At 49.0% G+C, this 13246-nt stretch overlaps 1 protein-coding gene across 1 annotated transcript in view; it reads left to right on the forward strand.

The window, feature by feature from the left end:
• MORC3 (MORC family CW-type zinc finger 3) overlaps window positions 1-12425 on the forward strand; it is a 34375-nt gene extending 21950 nt beyond the window's left edge. The window contains exons 11-17 of the mRNA XM_090271686.1: window positions 1969-2091; window positions 2197-2271; window positions 3442-3481; window positions 4263-4429; window positions 8020-8905; window positions 9651-9808; window positions 12232-12425. Of these exons, the coding sequence (XP_090127812.1) occupies window positions 1969-2091; window positions 2197-2271; window positions 3442-3481; window positions 4263-4429; window positions 8020-8905; window positions 9651-9808; window positions 12232-12385 (1603 nt within the window). The 3' untranslated portion in view covers window positions 12386-12425. The remainder of the gene's footprint in view (window positions 1-1968; window positions 2092-2196; window positions 2272-3441; window positions 3482-4262; window positions 4430-8019; window positions 8906-9650; window positions 9809-12231) is intronic.
• The last annotated feature ends 821 nt before the right edge of the window (window positions 12426-13246 follow it).

Consider the following 13246-nt stretch of genomic DNA (forward strand, 5'->3'; position numbering starts at 1 on the left):
TGTAACTTGGCAGCCAAGGAGCGTGGACTGGAATGCGCCTGCGTGAACAATGACTACTTCACTGTACTAGTCAGTGGGGGCAGTAGAGGTCATTGAGTGAGCATGTGCACTGTGTGGTCGTCACATTCAAAATGACTGAGCGAGTGGAGCAACGAATCTGTGTCACATTTGGCATTAAGTTTGACCATTTTTCAGCGGAAAGTAATTGGACGATTCAGAGGCCGCAGCTGTGGTCAGCTGGTGATTGGCAGCTTCATCACGACAACACACCCACTCATGCATCAAGTCTCGTGCTGAGTTGTTAGTGAAACAACAAATCACCAGGTGACTCAGCTACTCTACAGCCCAGATTTGGCGCCCTGGGACTTCTGGCTTTTCCCTAAACTAAAATCCCCTTTGAAAGGGGAGAGGTTTCAGACCGTCCATGAGATTCAGGAAAATACGATGGGACAGCTGATGGCGACTGGGGGAACTTCCTGTGTGAGGTCCCACGGTGCCTTCTTGGAAGGGGACTGAGGCATCACTGTCCTGTGTACAGTGTTCTTGTATCTTCTTAAAATGCATCTGTATTTCATAGTATGTGGCTGGGTACTTCCTGGACAGACCTTGTGTACATTCATATGTAGTGATAAAAGATCCATGAAACAGTAGTTACCCATGTGTTGTATGTTACTATTTCTTTCATTTAAAAAGCACATCTTGGATTTCACAATCTACTAATAGGCTGCATCTCATAGTTTGAAAAACCCTGGTTTTGTGTTGTAGGACCCCGAGTGTAAAGCTAGACTTGAGTTCTGCTGCTTAAGTAACTGTGACATTGAATTTGTTACTTGGCCTTCTCTAAGCTTCCATTTTCTCCTTTGTAAAATGGAAACATTAATAGCATTTACCCCTTAGAATTGTAAGAATTAGAAGACAGGATGCCTGACAAGCCCTCAGAAACACACCGAGCACATGGTAACAGTCCCGTGAATGAGTGTGTACTGCTGGAAGGGTGTTCGAGATGCGTAATGAAAAACAAAGATACAACTCAATGTATTAATCTCCCTCCCTTTTTAAAAAAAGATTTTACTTATTTTTAGAGAGAGGGAGAAAGAGGGATAGAAACATAACTGTGCGGTTGCTGCTCATGTGTGCCCACATCCTAGGCCTGTGCCCTGACTGACTGAGAATCGAACCGGTGACCCTTTGGTTCGCAGGCCAGCGCTCAGTCCACTGAGCCACACCAGCCAGGGCTCCCATTGTACTTTTGTGTGTGTCTATATACACATGCATAATATAACTTCCTGAAACAGATTTATATTTACTTTATAAATTTCTGGATTGTTTGAAGTTTTATAAGAAAATGCATTTTTATAAACTTAGATTTGAAAAGTTATTGGCATCAAGGTGAAGACTTCATTGTTAAATGAGTCTATTACCAATTCTTTTCAGGATTAGTGTGATTTTTAAATAATACAAGTATAAAAGTGTTTTATAAACTGAAAGAATATACAAATGTTAGTTATTCAGAGATGTGCTTTAATAGAGGGCAAAATATAATATAATTATAAGAAATTGTTTAAACTGTAGTAATACAACTTTATTTTCTATACCTGAGTGATGTATTGTGCTAATAAATCTAGATTTGACATTGCAGATGCTAAGTTAATATAAATTTCAGAGCAAGGCATTTGAAATATTTTGAGTTGAGTTTTTCTTATCATAGAACAAATTTAATAGTATGCAATGAAATAATACATTTAAGTCAGTTTGCTTAAGTTGGTCTGTGATTTTCAACATTTTATAAATAACCAAAATTAATTGTTTTGGTTTAACTTGCTGTATATAATAATAGTTGTGTCACAGAATTTTCAGGGGCAGAATTAAATAATAGGGGCATTTTATGATGGAAATAATGTAGAAAATCTAATGGAAGTGTATTTAGCATCCATGTTTCCATGGTAATATCTTGTTGTTTTGCCGTAGGAAACGTCCTGATCAGACATGGGTTCAATGTGATTCCTGTCTAAAGTGGCGAAAATTACCAGATGGGATAGAACAGCTTCCAGAAAAATGGTATTGCTCCAATAACCCTGACCCACAGTTCAGGTACCATATAGTTGGTAGTGCCCTTTCTGGAAAGGAGGCGACGCTGTTCAGGGTGTATGAGTGGACGCTGGTGACCTGTTCTCCCCATGTGATTTTTCTGACTAGAAATTGTGATGTTCCAGAAGAACCTGAAGATGAGGATTTGGTGCATCCCACTTACGAGAAAACCTACAAAAAGAAGTGAGTGCTGTGTAAATGCGCAGCGGGAAAAGGGCGCGGGTCCGCAGCAGGGGGCTGTCTGCCGTATCTAGTAACTAATGCCTCTCCAAGAGGAAGCGAGTGGACCTTGGAAGAGCGTGGGTGTTAGGGGCACGGACCGACCCCCCACCCCCTCTCCCTCGCAGTCAGAAGTCTGCCTGTAACTTAAGCTGCCCTCTGCGTACGACCCTGCAGGTGGGAAACCCAGGGATGCAGAAGTCTAACTGTGTGTCTGTTGGACTCGCATTCGTGGGTAGGGGCACCCACACCACCCAAGCCTGTGCTGTTCATGGGCTGAGTGTGCCACCGGGACACTGCTCCCCCCAACAGACTGTGGTGTGGGCGCGTAACAGCAGGTGCTTTTTACAAAGGTTTATGCTGTGGGTACCTGCTTGGTTGCACCCGCTGTTTGTTGCTGTCCTGTGTACAAGTAGTGTGCGTACAGAGCAGTTTGTCTTTGGGGGTCACACACAGATACATCCGAAGTGAACACTGCCCGGGACGAGCTGATAGTCTCACCAGCAGGTGAGACGCGTATGCTGCCACCTGGAAGTTGACAAGGACCATGGAAGGCACAGCCCAGTCCTGTTGGGAAGCCCCTAGGGAGAGAGTTACTTCCGGCCTGGGGACGCACGGGCACGCGGGGCGGGAAGATGCATGAGGGACGCGTTGTGGTGGGCCTTGCAGGGAGGATGGGAAGGGGCGGGGGGGCCAGGGTGTGTTCGGCTTGACTGGAGTGCACATGTGAGCGCGCCCGGTGGGGTGGGGGTGTGCTGGGGGGGCCGGGGCTGGGGCGGGAGCGCCGGGCGGGCGGCGGCCGTGGTGGGCTTCAGGCTGGCGTGCCGCACGCCGGAGGCTGAGTTCACCAAGCTTCCGGGTGGCTCCTCGGGGTGGGGCCCCCAGCAGGCCTGGGGCAAGCAAGCAAGCTGTGTGGTTTTCCCATGTAAGGGGCGGAGACACAGGGCCGGGAAGTCAGAGGCCAGCAGGAGTTAGGGTGCTTCTGGGATGAGGTGGCAAGTGTCCCCGCCTCAGGGCTTCCCCCTGATCGTAGTGCACGCAGCTGGGGCGGGGCAGTGAGACTGCAGGTCCCTGCGGGACGGAGCTGCGCGTGGTAATGAGGTCAGCCTCAGTGTCTTCTGCTTTCTCTTTCAGGGAAAAATTCAGGATCAGATACCTGGAAAGGATCCCTCAGGTAATGAGCCTTCCGTTTGGTAGCTGTGTCTCACGTCGGGTGGTGATTCATTGAACCACTGTTTTTAAAGCTTAGGACTTGCATAACAAATTGAGTGATCTTGTTCATTCCGTTCATGTGTTTCTCTTTTTTTAAAAATGTATTTATTGATTTTGAGAGAGAGAGAGAGAGAGAAACTTCAGTTTGTTGTTCCACTTGCTTACGCATTCAATCGTTGATTCCCTGACCAGGGATTGAACCCGCAACCTTGGCACACCGGGGCAGCGCTCTAATAAACTGAGCTACCCGGCCAGGCTCCTCTTCTCTTGTACCCCTGCTTGCCCTCACTCCCAACCCTGCCTTCTCAGCCCAACAACTTCATTCAGACTGTTCAACTTTACTATTTAGTTGGGCATCTTCTAAGGAAAGGCAGACATTCTTTTTAAGAATCTTGTTGCTCAGCAGTCAAGGAGGACTTCACAGGAATGCCCGGGAGCCACGTCCTGGTGCTGACCTGGACCAGAGCTAACCCTGGGGTTCTCTTTCTCTGGGGACCACCGTCCTGGGTCGTCCTTGTTGGGTGAAGAGTTTCGGTCAGCTGCGGACGTGTGTGTTTGCTTGTAATGTATAAAGGCTGAGGGTTTGGGGGTGAGAGCAGAACTGGGAAGAGAAGAGTGGGCTTACTTTGTTTTTTAAAGGCAGTACCTTCATGACTAGCTTTTTTAAGAAAAACATTTATCTTGTGTTTTGGGCCTTGCACATAAAAAAATCCCCTTAAGCCCGGTTTCCCCTCCCCTAACAGATTACTACCGAAATGGTGTCTCGGACAACCCCTATGTCAAGCCGGAGTTTTTCTCCCGTGAAGGACAACGTTCCAAGAGGCCATCTTTCCGAAGCAGCAAATACTTACTCACCAAGACTTGTAAATAATCACCGAGGCTCCCCGCAGCTGGAGCCTGAGGGCACCAGGTCAGTGGCGGGAGTGTGGCCTTCCGTTTGGGGAACGAACGGTAAACCGCGCCTGTGCTGGGCACCGGAGGGGCAGGCGTGCAGCCCTCAGAGGGTGGTGTTCGTGCGCGCGTAGGAAGTCTTCGGGTGACTTTTACAGTTTGCTCCTGTAGCCATTCCTTATTGCCTCTTAAAGGATCAAACATCGCAATCAGACACGAAGAGTTTTAAGTAGACTCACTGGTACCCTGATAATTTAACGCACTTCTGTATACATTTTACATCAGAGTCCAAATGTAAGTCCCAGTTATTCCATCTAAGGGTCTCTCTGAAATCCCATAAAAATGGTTGCCTTTTTCCAGGGATTAAAAAAATAATAAAGTCAATGGAGATTTTGATTCATTTGAAATATTTCTTGAGTATTTATTCCAGGCTGAGTGTTAAGGATAAGGAAGTTACCCTTCTTTCATGGAGTGTACAGTCTAGCAAAGAATCTAAGGGTGATAAATGAAAATACTTTACTCTTTCCTTTGTTTGCTGCCTCTTACATTTTTGCAAGTTGATTCTATAAACTGTTTTGGTGAGAAAAACCAGCTTCCATCTTTAATTTGAAGAATCATCTATACCTTCATACATAAAAGAAAAACGTTGTTGGCATCTATTTTATATCCAGGAGTTTTAACACCCTGGAGTTTCAAGGCCAGGAAAGAAGTTTCTAGAAAGAAACTCAGATCTGGGTTTGGGCTCCTGAATTCTCACTTCTCTGCTATCAGACGAATCTAGCCCCTATTGTGTCTGGGAACGAGGTTGAGCTATAGAATCTCTCAACTACCCACCTAGCATCATCTCTGTGGTCCCACCAGCCTGTAACCATTCCTGCTGAGAGCGTCCCAATCCAGGTCCTCCTGATGGTCACAGGGGCTTTCCCTGCGCCCCGTCTGGGCTGGCCCCCAGGCTGCCTGACGAGCAGGTGGCTTTGTGTTTATTGTCTGCACTTACCCCGCCATAGTTAAGTCACCTGCTTAATCAATTAAAAGGTATCAATTATATTTATTGTGGAATTTGATCAAGTTGTCACCTCTTTGAGATTCTCTGTTGTTAGAAAATTTTTGCTTTTAAGATTATCAGTAATTAAGAAAAACGTGAAGTAATGCACAGGATTGCATTTTACTGTCAAGTGTGACCCATAAATTCTTACCGTAACCTGGGGCACACCGTATATTTCGGAGAAGTGGTTGTAGAAGGAAGAGAGAAAGTGTGCGTGGTAGCGGACTGCCCAGCCACCTCTCGTTGGAACGGTCGGGGAAGGCTTCGTGACGAGGTCGGGTCCTGAGCCCCCGGAAGTGCTGCTGTGCACGCGGTCCGCGCAGAGGGCGCGGCGTGCACACGGGCGAGGAGAGGGCCTGGTGCCGGGGACTGGCGCTCCGGCCGGCTGCGCGTGCTGGTCGCAGCTGAAAGGGACGCAGCGGAGCGCGGTTCTCTGACGGCGTGGCCAGTGTTTCCGAGACGTTTGGTAGCCTTCATCACATTTTCAAAGGGATTTTCCTGTTTTAAGTTCTCACCGAGGGTATGTTTACTGGTTTTAGAGAAAGAGCGACATCAGTGTGAGAGAGAAGCAGTGGTCAGTTGGCTGCCTCCCACGTGCGCCCCGACCGGATGGCCCCCACAGCTCTCGGGGCACAGGACGACTCTCCGACCCACTGGGCCTCCCAGCAGGGCTCTTGGGGGGGTTTCTGACCCCAGGAGAGATCAGAAGTAGCTGCATCTGTGCATATGTACATCAAAGAGGCCATGTTGCAAAACGGTTTGCTGTTTGGCCCGCGTTTTGGGGACTTGTTTTGCGGCTGGACTGCACTTAACTAGGAACCTGTGTGAAATCTCTTAGACCAGCCTCCTTCATATTCCTGGTTTTTCTTCCTACAAATGGTTCCAGACAAAGTAAGGAAAAGTAAAATCGGTAAACTTTACAGACAAAAAAGGATGGAATTTATTTTAAAAAGTGACTCATTAAAATGAAAGAATAGAAAATTTTCATTAATTTTCAAAGCATTTATTTTCTAATTTATAGAGCCAAGGTCTGTGGAGAGACCTGCCTAAATTAAGTCTTGACCATGACAGATAGGAATAAGAAAAATTATAGGGCAACTCCCAGTTACCGATGAACTCCAGAGACCCCTGGCAGCCTCCGAACGTGGCGCACCAGCTGCCCCTGCAGATGGAAGGCAGCGCTGCGAGCAGTCGGAGGAGGCGCAGGTGCCCAGGCCTGTCCTCAGTGCGAGCTCCGCCAGCACAGCTGCTCTCCCGGGGCGGGGGCAGGGTGGGGGGCAGCCTTCTGGCGCAGGGCTTCCTGTTGGAAAATGCGGGTGAGCAGTCAGAGTGTGAACCCTGGGTGGTGAGACACCCGCTGCCTGCCTCCCTGCCTGCCCGTGCTGGGCCCCAGGAGGAGACCCCATCGGGGTGATGATGCCCATGGTGCGTGCCCTGGCATCACAAGCCCAGCCCGCCCCTTGCAAGAGGTGGACACCGCCAGGAGCCACCACGCACAGACCGCGACGAAGGAATGAAGGGCCATGTGACAGTCACTGCAAGGTGGGGGATGGAAGATGGCAGTGCTGGAAGGTAGAAGACAGTACAGGGAGGTCAGCGCCGAATCGGGGGGTTTCGGAGTGGGGAGTCCTGAACCAAGGAGAGGAAGTAGTGGAAGAAAGGCCGAATTTCCACTAAGTACACAGCACAACGTCTGGGAAAGCTCCCTTCCAGCAACGTCCTGAAAGTTCAGAGAACAAGGAAAAGGGGGGCGGGGGATTAGAGAGGAAAAAGACAAACCTGTGTGCAGAAGCTCAGGGAGGGGAACAGCAGAAAGCCTGAGTGATAGGCGAAAGTGGGACGATGATTCTAAAGTTTTGAGAAGGTAACTTCCAACCTGAAAGGGTGTAAAACCAAGCCAATAAACCCAAGAGGTAAATAAATACATTTTTATCATGTAAAATTGTATACATTTTATGTCCTGTGTATGCTTTCTCAAGAGTTCACTGGCGACTGTGCCCCGTGATAGGGGAGCAAGCCCGAGAAAGGAAGGAAACCTGAGGTCTGACACATGGGGCCGGGGAGCAAACCAATACAGACTACCCTCTGAGTGGGGCAGAAAGCAATCAGTGGGTGATAAATACACAGAAAAGCAAGCCCGTGAAGAAACGGGGGCAACTGTTAATGCAGGGAAGATGATTTTACAGGAAGGGACAGGGCAGACCGGTTGACGAGGTGCTCACTTTCGACCCCTGAGTGTTGATAACCACAGTGGGTAAGTGGGATGGCAGTGCCACCCGCCGAGCTCTGGGATACGGAGCGTGGACCTGCGGTGGGTGGCGGCGTTCAGTTTGAGACGTGGGTGCATTGAAAGGCCCAGGGGACAGCACACGAAGAGACGTTCGGCTGTGCACAGATGTAAGCGGAGACAGTAACTGATTGGGCAGCCCTGTGCAGTAAAGCTCAGTGTTTTAAATAATAAGCATGGGTCTTTTTTCAAATTTTAAGGTACACTACTTCAAAGGTCATCTATTTTGTCTATATCTATTATTTTATAATATTAACTTCTACAAAATCTTTTCCAGCATGAAACGGAGACCTTCTACTCGTTCCTTAATGTTGAATGTAAAGCATCGGAGGATGGATAAGCCAGCATTTGAAAATTCAGCTTATAAAGATGATGATGAAGATGTCATCATATTAGAAGAAAACAGTACTCCCAAGCCCGCCATAGATCATGACGTTCAAGTGAAATCTGAAGAGACTCACATCGAGCCAGGTGGTGGTCAGGTCGAGCCTATGGGTGACATTGAGCCTTGTGGCCAGACGAGTTCAGCAGGCACCGTACCATCCATGTGTGACGAGGGAGCTGCTGTGGCCACCCAGACTGAAGTGCCAGGCTTAGTTGTCAAAAAGGAAGAAGCTACTGAAAATGACATAAGTCCAGGAACTGGGGCAGCTGTCCTGCCATCCAGGGTGGAAGCTGAAGGAAAGACGCACGAGACCCAGGAAGCCTTTGATAAATCTGTGGGTGACGCTGGGTGCCAGTTAAACGCACTGAGGAACGAGCTGCTGCTCGTTACCCAAGAGAAAGAAGATTATAAAAGGCAGTGTCAGGTGTTCACTGAGCAGATCCGGGGGCTGCAGCAGAGGCTGGTGGAGATGAGCAACAAGCACGTGAAGAAGGAAACCTGCCATCAGTCTACGGAGACCGACGCCGTGTGTTTCCTCGAGAGCGTCAATGGCAAGTCGGACAGCCCCGAGCACGCGGCGTCCCGGTACCAGCGAGCACTGGAGGAGATCGAGCGGCTCAAGGCGCAGTGCGGCGCCCTGCAGCGCGTGAAGCCCCAGTGCAGCCAGTGCTCCGGCGGCGAGGGCAGGAGCGAGGTGGACGAGATGGTCGTGCAGCTCGATGACGTGTTCCGGCAGCTGGACAAGTGCACCGTCGACAGGGACCAGTACAGGAGCGAGGTGAGTCGCGGCCTTCGGCGGCGTCTTCGTCCCGGTGGCTTTTTGTTTTGTTTTACTGAGGAAAAAGCTTGGACATCGGAGGTAAGTGGGGGCCTCTGCACGTGCCCCCGGTTCATATTTGGGTAGCTCCTTTCTTAAGTCCTCACCCAAGGACATGTTTACTGATTTGAGAGGGAGAGGAGAGGACAGGAAAAGAAGTCGATGTGAGAGGGACCGTCAGCCGTTTGCCTCCCGTGCGCTCCCTGGCCAGGGACTGACCCCGCGGCCTTGGTGCGCGCCCTGGCCGCGGATCGGACCCACAGCGTTCTGGTGCGCGCGGCGGCGGCGCTCCGGCCCGCTGAGCCACCGGGTCCGGGCTGGATGGCTCCTTTCCTAAGGAAACCTGCGACGTGTCATACTGAGAGGAGGGCTTCCCTGCCAGGAGGAGTTGGGAAAGGAGTGCAGCCGTTCCCGGAAGTGCTGCCGCCGCAACTGCGCGGTCGGGGCTGGCGGGCAGGGGTCACAGCCGCACCGGCCTGGGCTGTGGCTGAGCGCAGGCAGGGGTGCAGGCCCCGGGGCCGGCGTTGGCACTGGTGTCCTTTCGCTTCAAGGAGCCCGGAGGTGAAGCGGAACAAGCGAGGCTCTGCTTCTAGAAGGCTGTCTGGTGCTTTTCATCAAGCTGGTTTTCTCCTTTTCTTAGCTTAAATTTGTCCTTTGAAATTAGTATTTTTAAAATGTTACAGTTCACAAATTAATTTTTCATCAGGTTGAATTATTGGAAATGGAGAAATCCCAACTTCGTTTACAGTGCGAGGAAATGAAAACTGAAATTGAACAACTGAAATCCGCGAGTCAGCAGAAAGGGATGGATGTTTCGACTTCGAGCGCCGCTGAGGAGTCTGTGAAGTTTGCCGACGGGGAAAGGTAATGGGGAGGCGGCCCCGCCGCGGCGGCTCTGCCCGCTCTGCCCGGGGCGCCCCGAGGGGCGGAGTGGCTTGGAGCACTGGACCCCTTTGTGTGTGGGGGGGTGCCTCGGTCCTCGTTAACCTGTTCCCACGGGTGGCGAGTGAGCAGCGGTCCGTGAAGCATTTCCTGTCGCGGGGTGGCATCGTGACTCGTACGCGTTCTAGCAAATGCCGTGAGCAGCGGGCGAGCGCCGAGCGCTGACACCCTCGTCGGTGCGGCGGGGACCGAGGTGCCACTGCACTTCTGCGTCTGGCGCCGTTCCTTCGTGGGGTGCTCTCCTCATTTTGATACCATGCGCCTTCCCCAGTCTTAACTTTTAGGAGATGCCGAAGTTACTAAAATAATTGCCGCAGTGCAGGTGATTGGTTACTAACCAGGAGTTCTGTGAGAGTAAGAGAACAGTAGACGAACGATGACCCTGCCTTAATAAGCTGTAACGTAGAATCGGGGGTCTGTTTGGATCCGTCTTGCTTCTGAGCATGGAGAAGTTGGGGTGGCCGGGGCCTGTGTTGGGGGCCCCCATTGGAAACCAGACATTCCGGCTGAAATCGGGCAGCTCTTCCTGCCGGCGTGCTCGGACCTCAGGTCCAAAGGGCACTGTCACATGGTCTCCTGTCCGCACCTGGCATCGCTGTTGTGGGTTTTAGCCGAAGTTTTTGAAAAGTTTCACGAAATCTGATCATGGAAGTAGAAGGAATAGAGCGCTTTTTATACAAGCCTGGGGGGAAGGCTGTCAGGATAACTCCCAGCTGGTGTTGCTAAAATCGGGCACCAGGGCATCTGTGCTGCCTGCAGCGGGGCGGCCCTGGGGCCTGGCGCGGAGCCAGCCCCCCGGGGCTCCCCTGCGCTCCCCTTTGCGTAGCGGAGGACTGTGGAGACACACGCTTCCCAAAGAGTCCGGCCACACGTGGCTCCTGCCACCTGAAGTCTAGCTACTCTGGGCAGAGGCGTGCGGCAAGTAGGAAATACATTCTTGAGTTCGCAGCCTGAGATGGAAGGAAGAGGGATGTGAAATACCTTAGTAGAAACATATTTTAATTATATGATGAAGTGATGTGATGTTTTAGTGACGTGGGGTTAACTAAAACAACTAGAGTGGTTTCATTTTACTTTTTATCTGAATTATTTGAACATTTAAAATTGTGTATGCAGCTCACAACACTACAAGTAGGGATCGGTGACATGTCTGGTAGACGGGGGGACGTAGCCAGAGACCATCAAAGACCTAAAGGATGAGGGAGAGGGTCACAGGGTCCCCCTAGGCTTTTCTCTGCTTTCCTGTAGGTAAAGGTTCTGGTTAGGAGAAAGGGGATATTCTTGGCAGGACATAGGATGGTTAATAATTCCTGCAAAGCAAACCAGGAAAGCCTTTGGATCAGGGGCCCCAGCAGGGAGGGCAGTGGGGGGTTGTGCAGAGCACGGCTGGCCCGGAGGGTGACGGAAGGTTCTGTCCAAGGCCCAGTGGAACCCTGCCAGGTGGGCCGGCAGGGCCGGTTTAGAATCACAGTTTTGTACGTTGTTAACCCAGAGAGGAGCACCGGGCCCCGTTCAGAGATTCCCAGTCTGCAGAGACCAGTGTCTGTGAACTAGACGTGGGCTTCTTAAGCTTGGCGCTGCAAGGCCAGCGGCTGCAGCCTTCTCTCGGTCCCCGTGTGTCACTCCGCTCTGAGCTCAGGCTGCCGCCTGGCTGTAGGTACTCAGGTCTAATATGTTGATATTCAGAGGCATGTATGTGAACGTGGAAGGGATGATAACAATGACCTTATCCAGGACTTCTCAGCATCTTCACAAAACACTGTCGCCTAGAAATACATTTAGAAAACTGGGCTGTCAGTAACCTTTCGCATGAAGTTTTGCATTCTAGAAAGTCTTATTTAACATTGTTTAACCCAGCGTTTTCTAAGCTTATTTGAACCACAGAACTGTTTCTTTTTCTTCTTATGCAACAATGGGCAGCTCCTAGAACACGATTCAGGGAACAGTTAAGTTTATTTCTCTCAGAGGGAGCCGAAGTTCAAGGAGATGCGTTCTTATTCTGAGACCAGTGTCCTCACTAGTATGGCACTGTTGTTTTCTAAGTGATAACAATATTTTGAGTTGTGAATAACATCTTATAATTTATATATTTTACCAGTCCATGTTTTCTCCAGTCTCAAATCAAAATTGTATTAGTTGGAACCAAAGAGAGCCGCTAGTGTTATGAGAGATTACTCACCAACAGATGTGTAAATACTAACATTGAATTATAGATTATCAAGTAAGTGGATGAATGTTGCCCTTAAGTATTTATGAATTATCAAATAAGTGTTTCCCTTAAGCCATACATGAATATCAGACTGTAAACAACGTTCATCTAACAAATGTAACATTTGTGTTTGCAGCCTCAAACTGCGGTCTCTCCGAGTGAACGTGGGACAGCTGCTGGCCATGATTGTACCCGACCTCGATCTTCAGCAAGTGAATTACGATGTCGATGTTGTTGATGAGATTTTAGGGCAAGTTGTCGAACAGATGAGTGAAATCAGTAGTTCTTAAAGTGTATTTGATGAGATAATAAAAATATTTCCTCAGTTCTCTTGGTTGTACAGCTTTTCAAATGCAAACAATTTTGTTTTATAGCTGTGACAGGTGACAGACGGAAGAACCCTAACCTTTGCATTCAGGCGTGGCCACAAATACCTGAACACATTATCACGCCGTTTGAAATGCCCCTGAGTCGCTGCTGGTGAGCGGCTGAACAGCTAACTCATGTTTTGGGTTTAAAATGTAAATATTTGTAATTAAGTCTGCACATATTTTTTTATTGCCCTAGAGGATGAAAGTGTTTTTCACCAGGAGGTCTTCAGGTTGCTCCTGACCTTCGTGCAGTCTTTCCTGGTTTCCCAAAGTGTATTTTGATAAGATAAGTTGTGAGTGAGTGGAGCATTAATGTATCTTTACTATGAATTCTTATCTCATGACACATTTTATTCATGAAAATAAGGTAAGCAGCAACTTCTGCATCCATTTTATGGGGATATTTTCTTTGCTGAGGTTGCCAATCATGGTTAAATTGTTTTTATAGAATACAAAAAGGATCTTTAGCATAAAGAAGTATCAAGTACATTAACTGTTTGACCATGTTTACTTGGAAGCCCATTTTTGGCTGCTTAGCATGGAGTGGGCATAGTAATTGTTAAATATTTCTTTTTATGAAATTTCCTGTATGGCCTTTTATAGGGTGACAACAGGTTCATGTGAGTTGGGAAAGATGGACTCCCTCTCGAACAGGACTGCATACTTTTTATTCTCTCACACAGCTCAGTATTTTATATCCTGGAGTTACACAGCAGATTGGCCTAGGATTATAGTATTACATGCCATAAAAATTAATGCTGATTAATATTGATTCCTTGT

The sequence above is a fragment of the Furipterus horrens genome, unplaced genomic scaffold (genome assembly GCF_987537825.1).
Source record: "Furipterus horrens unplaced genomic scaffold, mFurHor1.1.pri manual_scaffold_1, whole genome shotgun sequence".
In the NCBI taxonomy this organism is placed as follows: domain Eukaryota; kingdom Metazoa; phylum Chordata; class Mammalia; order Chiroptera; family Furipteridae; genus Furipterus; species Furipterus horrens.